Source organism: Nipponia nippon, unplaced genomic scaffold, assembly GCF_047370975.1.
Source record: "Nipponia nippon isolate SJK-2023a ecotype South Korea unplaced genomic scaffold, ASM4737097v1 scaffold_25, whole genome shotgun sequence".
NCBI lineage: Eukaryota > Metazoa > Chordata > Aves > Pelecaniformes > Threskiornithidae > Nipponia > Nipponia nippon.
In genome coordinates this window covers 1,031,690-1,051,083 of record NW_028262342.1, presented here as the reverse complement: position 1 = coordinate 1,051,083, position 19,394 = coordinate 1,031,690, and the positions used below count along the sequence as shown (strand labels likewise).

General features: G+C 58.0%; 1 protein-coding gene across 2 annotated transcripts; it reads right to left on the bottom strand.

Annotated features, from left to right (window-relative positions):
- Positions 1–1,231: 1,231 nt before the first annotated feature.
- On the bottom strand, positions 1,232–17,398 carry CSRP1 (cysteine and glycine rich protein 1). Of its 2 annotated transcripts, none has more exons than XM_087762196.1 (6): positions 17,197–17,398; positions 9,849–9,961; positions 4,400–4,568; positions 3,876–4,002; positions 1,934–2,027; positions 1,232–1,666 (listed from the first exon to the last, which is right to left on the bottom strand). In XM_087762196.1, the coding sequence occupies exons 2-6, from the start codon at positions 9,958–9,960 to the stop codon at positions 1,590–1,592; spliced, it is 579 nt and encodes a 192-aa protein (XP_087618322.1). In that variant the 5' UTR covers position 9,961; positions 17,197–17,398; the 3' UTR covers positions 1,232–1,589. The 2 variants fall into 2 exon arrangements, with proteins under 2 accessions (XP_087618322.1, XP_087618321.1); XM_087762195.1 differs by lacking the exon at positions 17,197–17,398 and adding an exon at positions 16,770–16,926.
- Positions 17,399–19,394: the final 1,996 nt, after the last annotated feature.

The window sequence follows — 19,394 nt, the reverse complement described above, 5'->3', positions numbered from 1 at the left end:
CACACTTGCGATAGGTCAGTACCTCCCCTCTCTCTGACACAACCTCTACCACTACAGGAAAAAGAGACTAAAGAAAGACCTGTTCTAGCTTTATTGACTGAACGGCATTGCTTGGGTGCGATCCCTGCCTGTGGCACATCCAGTTGAAATGCGGCAGCAGCACAGCATCCACCCCTCGCTCGTGGAGAAAGCAGGCAGCTTCCAAACCCCCCACGCCTCTGCGGGGGAGCAGGGCCGCCGCCAAGCGAGGGAGCCAGGTTTCGGTCTCGACACCAAGGGTGGTACGTGAGCTCCTGACCCACTACCGCATCCCTGAGCCTCCACACACCGACCAGCGTCCGCTATCGCCTCACCAAACCCCAACCACGCACCCCAGAGCAATGGGGCCAGCTAGAATTTGGGTTCCAGGCTGGGAAACCTGGGGGGAGGATTTTTGGAGGTGCTTAAAAAGCATAGGCCCCATCTCAGCTTCCAAAATGTCGTGTGAAAACAGAGGGTGTGATGAACGGGAGAAAGTGCTTAAGTTGGTAAAGGAACGCAAATCCTGCCCTGCAAAAGGATTTCTGCCTCAGTTGTGCTTCTCCAAACACAACTCATCTCATTTACTCAACCACAAAGCTTATAACGTTAAAAAAAAAAACCCAAACCAAATTCCCTTTGGAGTTCACAACTGTAAGCTGCAGTGAGCCTGATCTTGTGGGTATGTCATACCGGTCAAACGAGAGACTCGCAGAAAGAAAGTAAAGAGTTTAGATGAAAATGAATTAAATCTGGGACGCTGCCAAAGTGACGGCTTAATGATCCACGGCACTGCTAAAAACCCCGGGAGTAGGTGAAAAGTTGTTACTTATCCAGCACTGCTGGGCACGCCTGTTTGGAGAGGCGCCACGTCAAAGCATTGATAGGGGTTTCGATAGGGCGTGCACACGTGTTGTGCTACCCACACACCCAAGAAGGTCCGTCCTGGGCCTCCCACCATCAACCACTGCTTTTGAAATGGTTATCCACTGCGGGAGCAGGGGGAGAGCCCGGCCCAGCCGACCCACAGAGCTCAGCTGGCCACAGCTGGACCACGTCAAATTGCACCGAGCAGTTCCTCCCTTCGTGCTTTAATTGCAAGCCACGATTGCAAACATTCCCCATCCTCCCTCTACCTCCTGACCTCCAGCTCCGGTCACCCAGTGCACCTCCTCAGCCCCAGATGGGGAATAAACTCTCAGGCAAGGCCAGGCATGGGTCAGCTTTGATGTTTATTGCTTGCTCGGTGACACGGCATGGCACGGCTGAGCTTGCATCCCAGCGAGATGGGCAACGCAGAGCAGAACGTTTTGGGCACACGGGCCTCGCTGCAAGTGGGTGCGAGCTGTCTCCCCGCCGGCACCCGCACCAGCAGGACCCGATAGGGACGATGCTGGGACTCCCACAGCTTCGGGGTGCGCTGGGTCAGGGCAGGGAGGAAGGGGCTCGTGCTGCGAAGCAGCGGGTGGTTATTGATGGTGAGGATGCTCACTGCGGGTGCGGGAAGGGTTGAGCAGCACAGGCTGGTCTGGACAAGCCCTGAGCGAGCAGAGAGCCCAGCTGCTGGTGCCTCACTGCGAGTGGACGAGCGCCCCAGCGCCTTGCCCAAAGCCAAAGCCCTTGGGACCAAAGTTCTTGGCGTAGCAACCTGCAGAGGACGGGAAGGGAGAGGCAGGTAAGGCCGGCAGCTGAACAGGAGCAGGTCCTCCTCTCGAAGCAGGCGTTTGCTGTATTTGTTGGGCAGAGAGGCCCGAGGCGCTGTGGGAAATCCCCGGCTCCGCGGCCGGCACAGCCAGCTGCTGGGGCCACCACCTCCCAAACCTCAGTCCCATCCTGGTTCCCTGCAGAGGGGTTTTCACCCCTTGCCTCCACCCTGCGGAGTCCAGGACAAGCCAGCGGGGAAGGTGGCACTCACCTTTGCAGTAGATCTCCCCATCTTTGTCTGCCAGGGTGGTGGACTCCAGGCTTTTGCCACACTTGGCACAGCGGAAGCAGGACTTGTGCCAGGACTGTGGGGACAGAGCAGAGGCCGGTCAGACAGCACCCAGGGACAGGGCAGCGATGCTTTGGCTACCAAACGGGGTCACTTTTCTCTTTCCGCCCCAAAGCGGTTGGCAAAGAGGTCTGAAGGGGATGAAAGCTTTTCTCTGGAAAGAGCAGTCCTCCCAGCCCCAGGGGGAAGATCCAGAGAGGAGACATCAGGTGTGGTGACTGCTCCCCTGTTGATCTGGTTTTAGAGAGCTTTTGCCCCCACTCGCAGCAGTCATTTGTACAATAATTTGTACAATAATTTGTAAGGAGCAATCACCCCCCACTTTGGAGATTGTCCTCTCTCAAGCACCACGATAAATCCTCTGAGCTATCCAGCTGCCATCCACTGCTGCTGTACGTTAGGGCTGGGACACCTGCCCCTACACAACTACAGCTCCAAGGAAGGCAGCAAACAGATACTAAGAATGCAGAAATCAGCCAGTGTTTAAAAATAAAATTCCCCCCACGACTCCGCCAGTCTTCTGGGGATAAATGAGCTCACAGCCTTTGAGCAGACCTAGAGTAGCCAGAGCTGCTCATGGAGGAATTTAAATAAACACTTTGGAAAACATGAAACCTTTTTTGGAAGAAAATGTGGAATTAGGGGGCTGGAGGAGGAGGTAGCAGATGGAGTCATCCAGCAAACATTAGCACATGAAATACATGCTCTGGAATCCTCTCCGGGTTTGCTTGAGTGTAATTGCTTTGCCAGCTTTGGTTCCCCGTAAACATTGACCCCAGAAGCCTACCAGGAAGCTCAGATCATGATTTTAAGGGTAGGTTTGGCTTCTGACCCTGGGCTGACCCTCAACATGTCCATCACAAATCCCTGCACTGCCAGCTAGGGTATGATGATGCTGGGAGGCTCCTTCTGTTGACGAGATGCCTCCTTTCCTTCCTCTGGGGACAAACACAGAAACCCCAGGGAGGACGGAGCACAGCAGGGGTGACCCAACATCACCGGCGAGGCTTTCCCAGCACGGCCATCCCGTCCCGCACGGCACAAAGCCAAGTGGCCTGACCCAGCTGCCTTGGCAAGCTCTGCACATGTACCCAACGTCAGAGGGAAGGCTGCTTCGAGGCAGGGACCTCAGCCGGGGTCCCAGGGCTGGCAGAACAGAAGGTGTCCCCATGCCCTACTAGGCTTCCCAGAGCTGGGCTCGGTAAGGCCACAGCTTGGGACACAAAGGACCCTGGTGAAATGATGAACTTGCCGTAGAAGTCCCAGGGCTGTTGCAGAGCATCCTTTACACCTGACCCTGAGCAGACCCAGTCCGCCAGCAGAACAGCCCAGGAGAGATGCACCGAGCCCGTGCCCACACCTCCAACCACCCTGCCCTGCCTATGGGCAGCGCTGACCACTGGAATTCATTCCCTGCCCCAGATTTGGTCTGTGGCATCCCAGCCTGCGGCAGAGGGTGGAGAAGGCTCGCTGGATGTTGCACTTGTTCAGTTAGCGGTGGCAGCGGCCACGGCCCACATCACCGCTCATCCGCCCAACACATCTAGCAGCAGGGACGTCCACTGTGACCTCTGCTGAGCAGCACTCCGAATATTTAGTATTAAATGTATTTCTCTCCCATCTACAAGTCTGTAAGAGCGATGCAGCCTGGAGAACCTGGTTTCCAGACATGCCCAGCTCTCCTTTTGGTGCCAGGCTTCCAGGTGAGCGTGGCCACTGGACCCCAAGCCCAGGCCTGGCTGGAGGTGCTGGCAGCCCAGCCTGCAGCAGCTGTGGGTCAGGTCAAGACCTTCTCTGAACGTCTCCCTGCCACACAGCAACTTGTGGCATGTGCGTGCCCCGTCCACTCCATCCACCTTCTTACCTTTCCAGCTCCAATCACCTTCTCGGCTGCATACACCGCTTGACCACAGCGAGGGCACCCATCAGCTCCTCCGACTTTCTGGGCCATTCTGGACGCGTTAGGGTTGGTGGGTCGGTGGGGCTGGCCCCTGGGGATGGGAAGGTGCTTGTTATCAGGGCTGCACAAGCAGGATGGAGGGGGGAAGAGCTATGGGATCACAAATCCCAGCCTTATTTTGAAGGGCCCGGAGCTTTAGGCACAATGTGTTGAGTCCCATGGAAACTTCAGCCTCACGGCTGTGTGCTAGGATGGGCAGCATGCTCAGGCAATGGGGACGTGCCCCATCAAGCCCCATCCCACCCTGCAAATAGGGCTCAGCGGGTTTCCCCCAGGGAGCAGAAAGGCAGGGCAGCCCACGGCACTCTCCAGATTAGGAACTGCTGGAAGTTCAGCATGGGCTACGCAGCCAAACATCACAAGCGGAGAGATGTCGGGGAGAAGGTGCCCACAACAGCCCCAGTTTCAAAAACAAGAATTAAACTCACTCTTCATATTTGATTCCCAGAGACTCGCCCTTGTCAGTGCTCAGGGTCCCTGCTCCCTGCCCGTATCCATAGCCCTTGGGGCCGTACTTCTTGCCATAGCAGGACTTGCAGTAGATCTCCTCTCCATGCACAGCCACAGTGGTGCTGTCCAAGTTCTTCTTACAGACCACTAGAAAAGAGGGGAGGGCCGTGCCGTTAGCCTGCGCACCCAGAGCTCACTAATTAGCTGGGGAAAACAAGTCCTCACAAGGGATAGAGCAGCTCAGCTTTCAAGGAGCAAGGAAACCCTAGACAAGATCCTCTGTAAATGGAGTGCATGCAAAACAGCCAGAGATAAGGATCGCAACAAGAACATTGTCTGGCTTTAAAAGGAAGCAACCACCAAAGCTACAAGGTTGATACTAAGAAAAAGCTCTGTTAACCCTCTTGATGCTGGTATCCTGGAGATGCACTTAAACCGGGGGGGTTGAAACTTCCCTACAAGTCACTGCAGGATTCCCAAGCGCAGGGATCGACATCCCTGCCCCACTGCAGCTGCAGCTCAGCCACGCTCCTCGTCCGCTGCAAAGACTCAGTGATAGGCACCTGGGGGAAAGTAATGTAAGCAAAGCTATATTTCCTCGTGTTCAGGCAGACTAAAAGCAGGCCTGCAGCCATTTCCACAGCTGATGCAGTGTAAGTCTTTTGGCACTGACTCTCCAGACCCCAAGACCGTGTTGGAAGATGTTCATGCTAACGTGTGTCACCCCTGGTCCATGAGATGATTACGGTGTGTGCACAGGGTGGTCTCAGCTGAGGACCGCTAACTCAGCTGGGTGTTCAAGCCTTGGGCATCAATACAGGCCGTACGATGGGACAGCAGGAGAAAGCTGCCAGGCTGGGGGTCCCAGCTCAGCCCATCCAGGGCTTGAGCTCGGTGCCGGGCTCAGGCCACACAGACTCTTCTCCCAATTTTTAGGTTTTCCTGACTCGTGTCCCAGCTCTGATCTCAGCCTCCACGTCGGCTTCCAAACCCTTCCTGGAACATGCCGCCCAGCAAGCCGGAGCAGGAGGCGAGCAGCACCCAAACGGAGCCCGCAGTGATCTCCATTGTTTACCTGCCTGCGTGCAGCATCCAGATGCCCGGGGCAGAGTCCACAGCGCTGGCAGCCAGCCCTGAAACAGATCCTGTTACAGCTATGACACAGCCTTCCCCCATCGCACTTATGTGCCTTAAATGTCGAAGCTCCCAGCAGCCCGTTGGCCTCTTCACCAGCAGAAAAGTTTCTTGGCCTTTACCAATATCACAGGAATGCAAGCACAGCAGAGCTCTCCTCTCGGAGCAGCACTAAACGCGGGGGAGAGAGGCAGCCTTCCTCGGCCCGATTGCTAAATATGGTGCTTCTCCTCCGGGGCTGCGGAGAACCCCGCGTGCTGCTGCTGGGAGAAGGAGGTGGAAAGGGAAATGTCTCCTGCCATCTAAGGCGGATCTGGCAGGGTCCTCTCCTGGCTACAGGCTCCCCGTCCCACCATGGCAGGAGCTGGGGATGCAGCCCACATCCCTGTTGAGAAAGACCAGCCTCTGGTAAACTGGTCCTGTAGCTGCCAAGCTAACGGGCTGGTGTTGGGGCTCTCGGGTGTTGGGGTTCTCTGCATTACCCTGGAGCTCATCAGGAGCAACGCTGCGTCCAGACAGACCCCCAGGAGGGGAATTTGGGCACTTTTACTGGCAGGTTTAAGGAGTCCTAGGGGTGGGAGTGAATGACCTCAATGGCATCTCTTTCTCTCCCACCGCGCTGGGCGGATTTAGAGCTCTAACCTAAGCTTTCACAGTCCCTCATCTGCACGAGCCACAGACCACAGACACTTTGGGAGGCAGCAGAAAAATCCTTTCCCGGTCTGCTTCCTAGAAATCAGCCCCCAGCTCCTGGGTTTCTGCATTGCAGAAATTCCAGCGCACCGCACTCATCGAGTTAAGGACCCTTTGTTTTTCTGAGAGCTACTTTCAGAGGCCAAACGGCCTCATTACTGCACATTTCTGCCCTGTGCTATTGACTCGGTTGGATCCATGCCACTGAGTCAATCACCAAGTCACTCCCTGAGCCGATCTCCAGTTCTAATGCACTGTGGTAGGTTTGGCTCCTTTCTGATTATTTTTTTTGCAGATCAGGTCAAAGCATTTGTTTTTCTCCCCTAAAGATAATGGCTTCAAGTTCCCTGAGGAGGCCCAAACGCAGCACTGGGAACAGGCTGGGAACGCAGGAGCTCGGTGCAGCTCAGCATCACCCGCAGCCAGTGGCATGGGACTGGGAACAGCAGGCAGCACGGTGGGCTGGCATGCAAACCATGGTCTGAACTGGGGAGCCCGTAGCTGGGACAGGCAGAACTGCTGGGGTACATGGGGAGTGTGATTACAGAATCAATCGTTAAGGTTGGAAAGGACCTCTGACATCATTGAGTCCAACCTATTAACCTAACTGCCTGGCCCACCTCTAAGCCATGGCCCTGAGCACCACATCCACACGTTTTTTGAACACTTCCAGGGACTGTGATTGCACCACTGCCCTGGGCAGCCTGGGCCAGGGCCTGACCACTCTCGCCATGAAGAAATTTTTCCCAATACCCAACCCAAACCTGCCCTGGCGCAGCTTGAGGCCGTTCCCTCTCGTCCCATCGCTTGTTCCTGGGGAGAAAAGACCGACCCCCCCGGCTCCAGCCTCCTCTCAGGCCGTTGCAGAGAGCGATGAGGGCTCCCCTCAGCCTCCTCTTCTCCAGGCTGAGCCCCCCCAGCTCCCGCAGCCGCTCCTCCCCAGCCTTGGGCTCCAGCCCCTGCCCCAGCCTCGCTGCCCTGCTCTGGCCACGCTCCAGCCCCTCCATGGCCTTCGTGGGGTGAGGGGCCCAGCGCTGAGCACAGCATTCGAGGGGCGGCCTCACCAGTGCCCAGCACAGGGGGACGATCCCTGCCCTGCTCCTGCTGGCCACACCATTCCTGATACAAGCCAGGGTGCCACTGGCCCTCTTGGCCACCTGGGCACACTGCTGGCTCATGTTCAGCGGCTGTCGACCAGCACCCCCAGGCCCTTTCCCGCCGGGCAGCTCCCAGCCGCTCCTCCCCACGCCTGCAGCGGTGCCTGGGGTTGCTGTGCCCCCAGTGCAGGACCCGGCCCTGAGCCTTGCTGCCCCTCACCCAGTGGCCTGGGCCCATCGCCCCAGCCTGGCCAGGGCCCTCTGCAGAGCCTCCCTGCCCTCCAGCAGATCAACGCTCCCACCCAATTCGGTGTCAGCTGCAAACTGACTGAGGGTGCCCTCGATCCCCTCCTCCAGATCATTGATAAAGATATTGAACAGGACTGGCCCCAGTACCAGCCCTGGGGAACACCACTCGTGACCGGCCGCCAACTGGGTTTGACTCCATTCACCACCACTCCCTGGGCTCGGCTGTCCAGCCAGTTGTTTACCCAGCAGAGAGTGCACTTATCCAAGCCGTGAGCCTGCACGTCTGCAAAGCACAGGGACAGGAGCCCTGGCTGTAGTCGGCTCCAGGCCACTCCCTGGTGATTTGCTTCTATGAGCAGACATGGGACAACCTTCGTCCCTGCTTTGCCTGGGTATTCCCTTCTCCAAGCAATGCCTTTTGCCTGATTTCGTGGCTCCTGGAGGCCTGACCGCGCCCTGGGTGCCAGCATCCCAGGGCAAAGCTTTCCCTAAGCAATCCAGCTGCGTGCACAGGGATCGTGGGAAAGGGCAGATGCAGTGCAATGGGGTCTTAGTCCCCACATTGAGTTCCTTCATTGACGTGGACTTAGATAGTAAAAGCCAGCGGCGGGGGAGATGAGGGTAACATTCCCCACCCTCCTTATCTGAGGCTGCAGAAGAAACACGGCTTCCTGCTGCAGACAGCAGCTGCACTAAGGACACAGCCTGCCACCCCCCTGCCCGCCCGGGGAAAGCCTCTCCGCAACTCCCCTTCTTAGTCCTTTCAAGCCAAAGCAAGGTTTCCAGCCTGGAAACTCCCACGTACGAGAGCCACCGGCCACGCTGGCCACTCTTCACATTGCGCAGGGAGCAGCGACGCAGCAACAGCCTCTCTCTCACACATCTGCATCCATCTGTGCATGCTGAGTCCCAGGCAGGCTGGCCAAGAAGTATCCCGTATCCGTGCCAAGTGGACACAGGAGCATGGCAGGGATCGGCCCCATGAGGACACTGGTATTTCCCTGCTGGAACAGACCTACTGACATTAGTTCTAGCTGGGTGCCTGTTTTTATAGGCCCTAGCTCTGCTTGCTGCCCGTATGGAAAAGATCAGATCTGTGCCCCCTGCTGCAGTGGGACGGTGAGACTGGGAACAGGGTACAGGGACCAGCTGAGAAATCGTTAAACCTCAGTGGGACCTTGCTGCAAGGGCAGCTCTGAAGATGCACTTCCACTCCCGTGTCAGATGCAACGTGCTGATGAGCCATCAGCAGACACAGGCAACATGCACGCTCCTGCTAGCACGTGAGAATCGCTAGTTCTGTTATGTGATAGCCTTCCAGGGCAGGGGACAGAAATCTGGTAAACACAGGCTGAGGGACAGTGCTCATCTTTTTATTCAAAGGTCCTGCAGCCCCCCTGGATGTGGATGCCCCAGGTTTAAGGAGCTGCTCTCAGCAACGTAACCACTAGTCGCCTGTCCCCGCACTGCTGCCCTGGCATCCCCAAAGGGAGGGGACGGGTGTCTGGGGACCTGCAGCATGAACCCAAGAGTACTTGTAGGATCCTGCAGAGCAGGCAGAGGAAGGGACCTCTGCACTGAGTTAATCCACAGCCAGATCCTGTTCTGCTGCCCTTCCCTGGAGGTGACACTTGGGTAAAAACAGACACCCTCCGCAACAGCAGATTTCCAGGCAGGCGGGAGGTGATGCTTTAGCACTTCACAGCAGGCCTTCCATCAGCAGAAGGGCCAGAACAGGACCACATCTTCTTCCCATCATCTCCTGGGACACAGGGGCAGATCCCATGCCAGTTCCCAAGGCCCAACCACCTTTCAAGTGTGGCAAAGCCACTCAGAAGACTAAAGTTAGCATCACCTCAGATAATTGCATGGGATGTGCCACCTCCTGCCACCACTGTTTGGAGAGTCCCTGTCTCATGCTCCAACGTTGAACAGCTGGATATAGTCTAGAGGACTCAGTCTAGCCTTTCCCTGGTGTACGAACAGACTAAGTCTTTGCGTGGGTGCTGGCTGAGGTCAGCCCCGACGGCTTGGATGGCCCCTGGTGTCCTGGGATGATCTGTGTTCCTTCAGCAGAACTAACTTCCAAGTCTGGAGAAAAGCAGAAAGCCTGCGGCACGGCTCCCACAGCAGGGCTGTGCGTAGAGGAATCCTGACGAGCGTTTACACGGCGTGAACAGGACGTGATGGGGCACCCAGGCGGCGGAGAGCCAGGAAGCAGGGCGGGAGGGGCGAGGGAAGGGCTAGTACTCACTGCACAAGAAGCAGGACTTGTGGAAGCTGCTGCCCTCGCATTGCACCTCCTCGGCGAAGTACACCGCCTTCTGGCACACGCCACACTTCTTTCCTCCTCCCCAGTTTGGCATCCTGCAGAAAAAGCACAGGAAGAAACAGCGTCAGGGCGGGAGGCCAGGCAGGGCGCTGGCCGGGCGGGAGGCAGCGATGGGGCAGAGCGAGGCAGCCGGAGCGGGCCCCCGCCAGCAGCGCTCCAGCAGCCGTTCCGCATCTGCACACCGGAGACCACCCACGGATGTTTGCCGTTTGCACCGATTCGCAGGGCTGGTAGTTAGCAGAACGAGCAGAACTCAGGATGCCCACGGGACCCATCGTTACAGCACCCAGCAGTATCAGCTCCCTCCTAGGGACCACTGGTCCTGCCAGCCAGGAGCTGCAGAAATCCCTGTCCTGGGAGCCATGGGACCTCACAGCTCCTTTCTGTGCCAGGAAAAGGGAGGAAGCAGGACAACGATGGGAGATGGCGCTCACAGAGGTACCCACAGCGCCGGCGCCTCGCTAGATCACAGCCCTGCTATTACCCCTTGACAGGGCAACGCAGCGACGGCCAGGGTGACTGATCCTGGGTGCTGGAGAGTGTACAGGTTGTCACCCCAGCTGGAAACAGTTCCAGCTTCTCCTCCCTGAACACCTCTTCCATTTCTATCACCACAGGGTAGCGTTATAGTCAGGGCTGCCCAAAGGGCAGGAGCTGACCCCTGGTACCACCAAACACAGCGGGCTCTGGCACCGTGCCCCCCATAGCGTCATTAGCCTGTGCCTTGCCTGGCCAACTGCTCACACAATCCCCCTGTACTCGGGCATCTCAGTCTCCTGCAGGACTGCAGGTACGGTCACGAAGGCTGGGAAATGAGCAGCCCCAGGGACACAGGCTCACATGCAGGGCAAACACCTGAGCACCAACCTAAGCTACCATGCAGCTCCTTGGCAGGACATAAATGCTTCTATTTCTCTCTCCTCTTTTCTGAAATGTATCTGATGAGACATGATCAAGAGGCCCCTTGATCTGGAAATTCGCAGATAACCCCAAAATACTGTGAGCAGCTAACACAAGTGGCAGAGCTCCAACCCAGAGGGGCCTTGGTACTTTTGAAGATGGGGCCAACATAAACCTCAAGACATTCAAACAACAAAGTCCTACAAGGAGATGCTGAGGGAGGCAGGCTGGTTGAGCGTGGCCAAGAGGAGGCTAAGGAGGATCTAACAGCAACCTAGGGTTGCTACAAAGACAACAAAACAAAACACTTTTTGGGGATGCCCAATGATATGAGAAGGGTCAATGGGCACAAGCTGCAGCCTGGGAGGTCTCCAGAGGCCTCTCTCTTCTGTAATTCTCTGTCCTGCTCCCACGTGGGGACAAGCAGCAGAAGTCACCCTCCCGTTGCAGGCACAGCCGTGTGCTTCCCGACTCCTGAAGAGCTAAAGCAGCAGGACAAGGTCCCCAAAACCAAACACCATTTTCACACTCCACTGTGTGCCACCCCCCAGCACGTGCAGGATCTCTTCACCTCCCTCGGCTCAGCTGCGTGGCTATGAGGAAGGGGACCTGGGCCTGCCGGGGCACACCAGGGCCCAGCCTTTGAGCCCACTCCTTGCAGCAGCTCCGAATCCCTGGGTCACCGCAGGCAGCTGAAGCCCTTTCTCTGGGTCTCCAGTCCCCCACCCAACAACGGAGCCAGCAGCACTGCCCTGCCCGGCAGGCTGTCGGGGAGATGGGTGCTAAACACACCAGGACTGGGGGCTGTATAAACGTCAGACGGAGAGATGAGGGAGGACGAAGCGCTGCAAAGCCTCTGCTCGCAGGCACAGCGAGATCTCTGCACCTTCCAGCATATGGGAAAGCCGAGCTCTTCTCTGCGTAAGAGTACTTGGTCAGGCAATAGAAAAGGGCAATTGATCTGGGCCTGGTTATAGCAGCAGGCAGGGCAGGCAGGGCAGGCAGGGCACGGGTCGGGGCAGGCACGCTGGCAGGGCTGTGCAGAGGCGCTGGCCCCCCTCTAGCCTGGCCGCAGCTCCCGGCTTTTGGATGCACGGAGGGTCTCAGCGCAGGACAGACAGACGGAGCTGCGGAGGGTGCCGGGCGCGGGGGCTGGAGAGGAGGCTGTGCTGGCTCCAGGGACCCACGGAGCTGTGTTTGGGGTGTGATCCCAGCAGCCGGGAAGTCTCTTTTCTGAATGCCCCGCAGGCCGGGCTTCCCACCACTGCGCAGCCCCAGCCAAATCCCTCCCTTCCAGCCTGATCATTCCAGTCCCAGCCTTTGCATTGCCTTAAAAGGACACAAACTGTTTCTCTCCAGAGCCTGTTTTTTCCCCCTGCACCAGGAGGAGGGCCCGACCTGGTTCAGGACTTTCCTTGGAGGGCAGAAACATCCAGCAGCATCCCCCTGCCAGCAGAGCTGCCCATGCCCGCGCAGCGTGGGAGCCCACTGGTCCCTTTTCCACCCGTGCCCACCTACGTCAGACCCCTCGTCAGGAATAGCGCAACGCTGGATACAGCTCATCTGGGTCCCCCATCCCTTTCCAAAGATGACAGCTGGCAGAGCCCATCCCTGGGACCCACCAGCCTTGATGTTGGTGGGCAGCCTCATGCAGGCAGCCCCCTGCCTCTGTGCTCCTGCCTCCGTGCTCCTGCCATCGCTCCCTGCTCCACAGCCAGGGCATCTGCCAGCACGCTCAGGGACAGGCACGGGTCGGGGCAGGCACGGGGGTGTGGAGCCAGCCGCTCCCCTTCGTCTCCACGGCACATTTTTTTCCCCTTTGCAGTGGCAGCGAAGGAAGAGGCTCTGTTTGTCCCGAACAGCTGGGTTCATCGGCCCAAACCGAGACACGGCAGTGGGGACACCTTCCTCTGAGCTGAGTCTACAGGGGAGAAAAGGTGCTTCTGGTTGAAGCTCATCTGACGTTTGCCACAGGAGGAGATCAAGACCTTTTGCTGCCTGTTTTCCTTCACCCATCGTGGGAAGGCTGCAGGTGCCTCCACGCAGTTTCAACAACTTCACTGTGATTTCGGCAGTGACTCCCACCGTCAAGCACCCAGCAGCACGGACGCAGCCCCAGCAAAGCCACATCCCAGCAAGACCTCCCAGCACATGCCAGGATGGATTTTTCGTGGGGAGGGAGGGCACATAAAAACGAGTTTGTCCTGGGGATACATGGGCTTGTGATAGCTCACAGCTGGGCACAGAGAAAGCCCGAGATAAGATTTAAGTTGCAGGGAAGTCCCTTTTAGTCCACAACGCACACAGGCCCATGCTGAGAGCCTGGCAGGCCACGTGAGACCAAAAAGCAGTTTATGCTACCGGTCAGCATCGGCAGGGAAAAAAAGAATAGGAGCATCCTGCTGACAGAGCCTGGGACCTGCACCAGCCGCCTCAGAAGCGAAATCCTTACAATCGCCATCTAGACAGACCCATCATCCCAATTCCCTGATTAATGACTACTTTAAGATATGTCGGAGGGTTTGCAACCCTTTTGACATTTTTCAGAGTACTTTGCACCATGGAGCTGAGCACAATATTCTGTCCAATTGCAGCACTTACTGACCGCAGTTGCACTTCTCCAAATCACTATTAGACCCATGCAGAATGAGGAACCGGAGGTGGCTGTCCTGCAGCCAAAGATCTCACTGAGCACAGGCACGAGAGGCACCCAGGGCTGCCAAAAAACGAGATTATTTTCCTCCCTCCTGCAGCTCCACATCCCACGTACCACAACTTCACAGCAAACACAACCAGAGCCCTCCAGACAGCATCCTCTGTGCCAAGCAGGGCTCAGCCCCGGAGATGGTCCCTGAGCCGCTCTGGATAAGGCAAGGGGCCTCAAAAACCAAGATACCATCCTTTTCTCAACAGCTGTATTGCTGGGAAGCAGAGACACAAGTGAGGTTTGTGCAGAACCACAGAAGTCTGACACTTTTCTGGAGATTAACTCTAATTTCAGTGTCTGATGTCTGACTTTGCAGCGGTACAGTTCGCCGGGTCAAATACAAGGTACAGACTCGCTCACGTTTCAGATGGGCTTGTGTTGGACCGGTTTGGGAGGCAGTCTAAGCTACACTAGGCAACCGGGCATAAACCAGTATGGAACCAGTACATCCTGGTGCTTTCGGATGTCATCTAAACCTGAGCTGTAAGGGAAAGCAGGGAGCAGATGAAGCCAAGGCAGCAGGCACACAGGGTCACCCTCTCCTTACAGTGGGCTGAGAGATCAGCGTGCTCATCTCGCTCACATCAAAGCTGACAGCCACGGCTTCACCCGCCTGAGAGCAGCTGGTTTTTAACTGCTAGAGCTAAAGCAGCACCCGCTGCCGTGTGAACGCAGCTTCGCTGCCGCAGCAGCACCCAGAGCAGTGCAGGTTCTCCCCCTTCGCCCCCCCATGAACCTCACCTGCAGCCACCGGGATGTCAGCGCGACCATTCAAGCTGCTGCAATAGCTGGAAAACATTTCCCATGTACGTGCCCAGATGTTCTACTAAAATCCTACAGTAATTAATCACAGAGCAATCACTTTGTGCTTGGAGGAGATCACTGAGGAACAGGAGACTCATGCTGGCCCATGTAAAAGGTTATTTTTTTTCCCAATGAGAGCGTTAATACAAGTGGATGGCAGAAAAGCACCATCAGTGCCGCACAAAATTCGCTCTGAACGATGCTCACAGCAGTCCACGCAGGATTATTCCATGGCCTGGCAAAGGGACAAGGCAAAGGGGAGGAAACCATAGCAGGAGCCCCAAGCCCTGGGGTCTGATTACTGCCTTTCAGTTTAGAGAGCAGCTGGCATAGCCCTGAAATGACCCGAAATTTGAAGCAGGAGGCACCTCGACAGATGAGGCGTGCGGGCAGAGCAGAAAGGACCAGCTCACAGGGACACACGTAACCCCACGGGGGAAATCACCGGGACAGAGCATCAGGGGTTCAGCACCCGTCGCTGCAGTCGGGCCCCTGGGGGACTCTGCCCCAGCCAAACAGCATCTGTCACGGCGCAGCTTTCACAGCCCCTGGGCATAAGGGCCCTGCAAAAGGCAAGTTAGAACTGTCCCCCCGTCCCCCGCCATGTCATCAGCTGGGGGGAGCGGTGACGTGAGGAAACTCTGTGCCGCCAGCAGTGTAAATGAGGATAAATGAAGGTTATTTGTGATACAGTGATGTCAAACTGGTGAGCAAGAGGAGAATGGGGTCCTGAAGCTGGTGAGCACTGGGACATGGCAAAATACTGAGCATCACCACAGAGAAATCAAAGAACTGATGCTGTATCAGCCGTATCAGATCAGACATTTCTGAGGGCTTTGCCTGGAGTGGAGGGGAGAAAGTCAGGAGGGTCCAAGCTCTGGAGTGATCCTCACATGTGGCTCATCTACTCCCCAGTTCCCGAAGCACCGCAGTCAGGCATTGCTGCTGCTGCTGCCACCGCTACAGCAGCCTTCAGGTTTGCTGTGCCGGGAAGGGGCCAGCACGAGGCCAGCACCGTGCCGAGCCGCTTGCCAGACACGGCTATCGGCGAGCGCTCACCAGTCGCGACTTGCCTGCGGACCAACACACCATTGCCCGTTGACCGCACTGCTCCCCAGCTTTGGTTACAAAGGCAACTTGAAAGTTTCCTATCACAACTGGGTTCCTCAAAGAAAATCCCGATTTTATCCCGAACAAAAGCCAAAAGCATTTTCAGGTATGCTAAGAAAAGCTACTGACTTCTGCAGGAATCAAAATCCGACCAAGCTCGCTTTAGCTTTTGCAAAGCCCTTTTTTCCAGACGGACGCATCCTGGTCATTTTGTGCTGCCTCACAGGAGCGGGCAGCCAAGCTCCGCCGCTCCAGAGGCAGGGTTCAGGCACTGGCACCCCGGCCAGCGAGGCCCCAGTCTGGGGGACGGGAGAGGCCGGCTGCGAGCCCGAGGCTGGGCAGAGGGTGCCCACCAACCTGCGGGAGCAGGGAAGGCACCGCGCCGGCTGTCCAGCAGCGGCAAGCGCTGCACTACCTGCAAAGCAGCGAGCCCTCCCCAGGGCTAGGAGGGCTCACAGACACTTCCACACCTTTCCAGCCTCACCACCAAAATCCAGAAGAGCCAGGAGGTGCAGTGTCCGAAGCTGATTTCACACCTAATACTATTTTAGGGCTTGCACCTTCTCACCCGGTCCATCCTTCCCTAGATCTAATAACGTAACTTGGCAGCATCTGGTATTTTTGCCAAGCACTAATTAACACCCCCGCTGCTGGCTCTGAGGTTTGGAAAGCGGCACCTGCAGCTGTGCTTAAGCGTGTGCCCAGGCAGGTCCTCAGCGATGCAAATCTCCTCTGTAAAGCGACATCAGTCCACACCAGCGGAGAGGATCGAGCCGGCTCCGTCTCCCTGGGCGTCAGCTTTATTCGGGCTGCAAAGCGAAGCGACAGCAGAGCCCACGTTTTGGCGAGAGGACGGGGTGCAAGGACGCTGCTCACAGCCCAGCCCGAGACCACAAGCCTGAGATTTCCCTTTGCGAAAAGGCAACGGCAACGCTTAGCCGAGGGCTAGGATTAACGCCAGCAGAAAGTCTGGCGTCCCGGTGGGAAGTGATGGTGCCCGCTCTCCGCCGAGTTAGGCAAGTTCACCCGATCTGATGCAAGAGCTTCGGCTTCCGCAGCTGGCGTCACGCGTGCGGATGCTCGCGCCCTTCCGCACCTCCGTGGGCCCCACCGTGCCCACCCCACGGGCGCGTGGCGGGGGCCGTGCCCCTGCCCCAGTCCCCGGCCCCGCATCTCATGGCCGTGCGGGGCCAGCGGGGATGCGGCAGCCCGGGGGGCTGGAGAGCTGCCCGCCCCGGGCCGGGCGGGGAGCGGCAGCCCCGGAGGCTCCGCAGCGGGAAGCGGGGCCTCCCGCGGGAGCGGAGGCTCCGCTCCGCACCTACCTGCGGCTGGGCTGGGCTGGGCTGGGCTGTGCGGGCCGGGTCGGTGTCGGGAGCGGGGCTGGGGCCGGCGGCGGCTCCGGGGGCTTTTGTTGGCGGCGGGGGAAGGCGGGCCGCGGGGCGGCGGCGCGCTGCGCTCAGCGCCAGCCCGGACTGATGTCACGGCGGCCGCCGCCCCGAGGGCCCGCCGGAGGAGGGCACCGGGCGGGCCGGCCTCGCACAGGCCCCGGCCCCGGCCTCCCACCGGCCCCGGCCTCGCCACCGGCCCCGCCACCGCCGGGGACCCCCACCCCGCCACCGGGCGCTGCCCCGCTGCCACCCCGTCAGCCCCGGCCCCACGCCGCTGGCAATCCCACCCTGTCCCACTCCCACCCTTCCGGACCCTAAAACCCGCGGGCTGATGGCCAAGCGTGTGCGCCGTCGGTAGTACCTGTCAGATATTTAGGTCGGTATGTCGTTATGCTGCAAGTTTTCCTCTAAAATAAAATAAAAGTTGCAATCTCTTGGTGTAGAGAACTGGGGAGCAAGGAGCGACTGTCTTCGCAACGGCTTCCCGTGGGAGCCCACCGCCACGCGCTGTCGTGGGTGCAGGGACGTGGGGATAAGAAATAAGCACAGCACGAAACTGCGAGGGAAAGGGCTGCCGCAGGGGCGTTGGGAAAACCCTTCCAGCACGGCCGGATGGCAGGCTACGGCGCCGCCAAGGGAGGGCTCCGAGCGGTGAAAAGGTCAAAGCATGACGGGCACCGTGCCGCCTCGGTGCCTGCGGGAGCGGAGATGCTGCCTCCAGCTCCCCGATGTCCCGCAGACCCTGCCGTACCCTCACGCCACACGTTAGTGCCCTCCGTGCCCAAACATCCCGGGAGCAGCCTAAAGTGTGGCTGCAGGGCTACAAAGTGTGGCTGCGGGGCTACAAAGTGCGGCTCTGGGACTACAAAGCTGCTATTTCCATTTTTTTCTGCGTGTTTCTATGCCAGGGCAACACGGGAGCCCAAGAAGGCCCAGGACCTTGTAAAAAGCACGCTAAGGCTCCAGGTCATGCTGTTTCCAGCATGAAAAGCTGAGGGCGGTCCACGTGCAAGCCCTGCAGCGTGACCCAGCACCAAACTGTCTGTCGGACACTGGTCGCCGCTGCGTGCTCAGACCCCCCAGCAGGACCCTCCAGTCCCAGTTTGCATTTGGACGTTCCCTTGCATGCTCGTCCCTGCCTGATTCTCAGCTTGCTGGGGTACGAACTCCCCCTCTCCATCCCCCTGGGAAACATCCGTCTGGATCCGGCCCCCACCGGTGCTCCCCCTCTGCCCGTGGAAGTTGGCTGCAACAGGAGGGCAGGAGGGGAGCAGGACACCCTCCCCGATGCCCAGCAAACCCCACACAGGGACAGGAACCAGGTGCCACTAGACAGAGAAAGGATCTTCCCTTTCTTAGGAATTCTTGGTGTCCTGGAAGACAGGACAAAGAAGATTCAGTCCATCAGTGCTCCATCACCTGCACTTGGAGGCCAGCACAAGGCAGCCCCTTCCAGGAGCAGCTCCACAGGGAGCGCCAGGAGGGTAAGCCAGGAGAAGGGAATGGTGTTGCTGGTGTCTGTAGCTGCTTCCCACCCTGAGCCTCTGCCCTGGGAGTCCCTGAGGCATCTGTGCTCCATGAGGATCTTCCACCCCCTGTAGTAGGTGAGGATGGAGAGAGGCTGGATGCTCCAGTGCTCCTAATTGCTGTGGCCATGGACAGGATTGTCAAGCCAGTCCAAGATGCAGTTAGCAAAAGCTCCTATTTAATCTTTCTTGCCTGGCCTGGGCTTTTTCTACTCAAAAGTTGTAGGTAGGCATTAAAGAAAAAAGGCAGCTGGCACGAGGAGGCTGTCTTCTGCGCTCTGGGGCTCATGGGGCCCTTCCCACTCATCCTCCTCTTCCGAGCCCCAGCGGCTCACCGAGGGCAGGCAGCCTGTTTGCAGGACGGCTGAGGAGCCCAGGCGGCTCTGGCTGCTGGGAGTGCATTACTGAACTGGGGAGGAAGGGCGGAGGGCTGGGAGGGCAGCAGGGAAGTGCTTTCTTTGGACCTGGAAAACTTTGGCATTAGATTCGACAGTAATTTTGCTCTGAACTCTGGGTAAGAAATTCCTGGTCCTGAACCAAGGCCTGGAACACAGGAAGGGGACGAGGATCACGAGGGGAACGTGCTGCGCACGTCCTGTGTGCAGGGAAAGCTTTTGTCTTGCAAGCGGGAGAGGAGCCGTGCTGCTGTGCGAGTGTGCACACGAATGGCCGTCGCTCGCTGGGGTACCCAGCCCCTGACCCAGCACGGACAAGCAGAGCAGAGGTGACCTGAAGGACCCAGTCTTGCTGGGCATGGCCCGCCCAACAGCTCAGAGCCCAGCAGGTCACTCCGTCCATTGGGGACGTCAGGAAGAGGTGGCATTAGGAACGTGCTAACGGGGCATTCAGGGCCCCACTGAAGGGAAGGTGTGGGTCTTAGTTAACAGAGCACAGCCATTACTGAGCAGGGCATTACCAGTTGCCACGAGGCACATTGGCACACTGTGAAGAGGATGGTGACACAAGCACCTTGACATCACCCACTGCAGTTGGTCATGATGGCCACGGACCTTCCACAGGGTTCCCCGAGGCC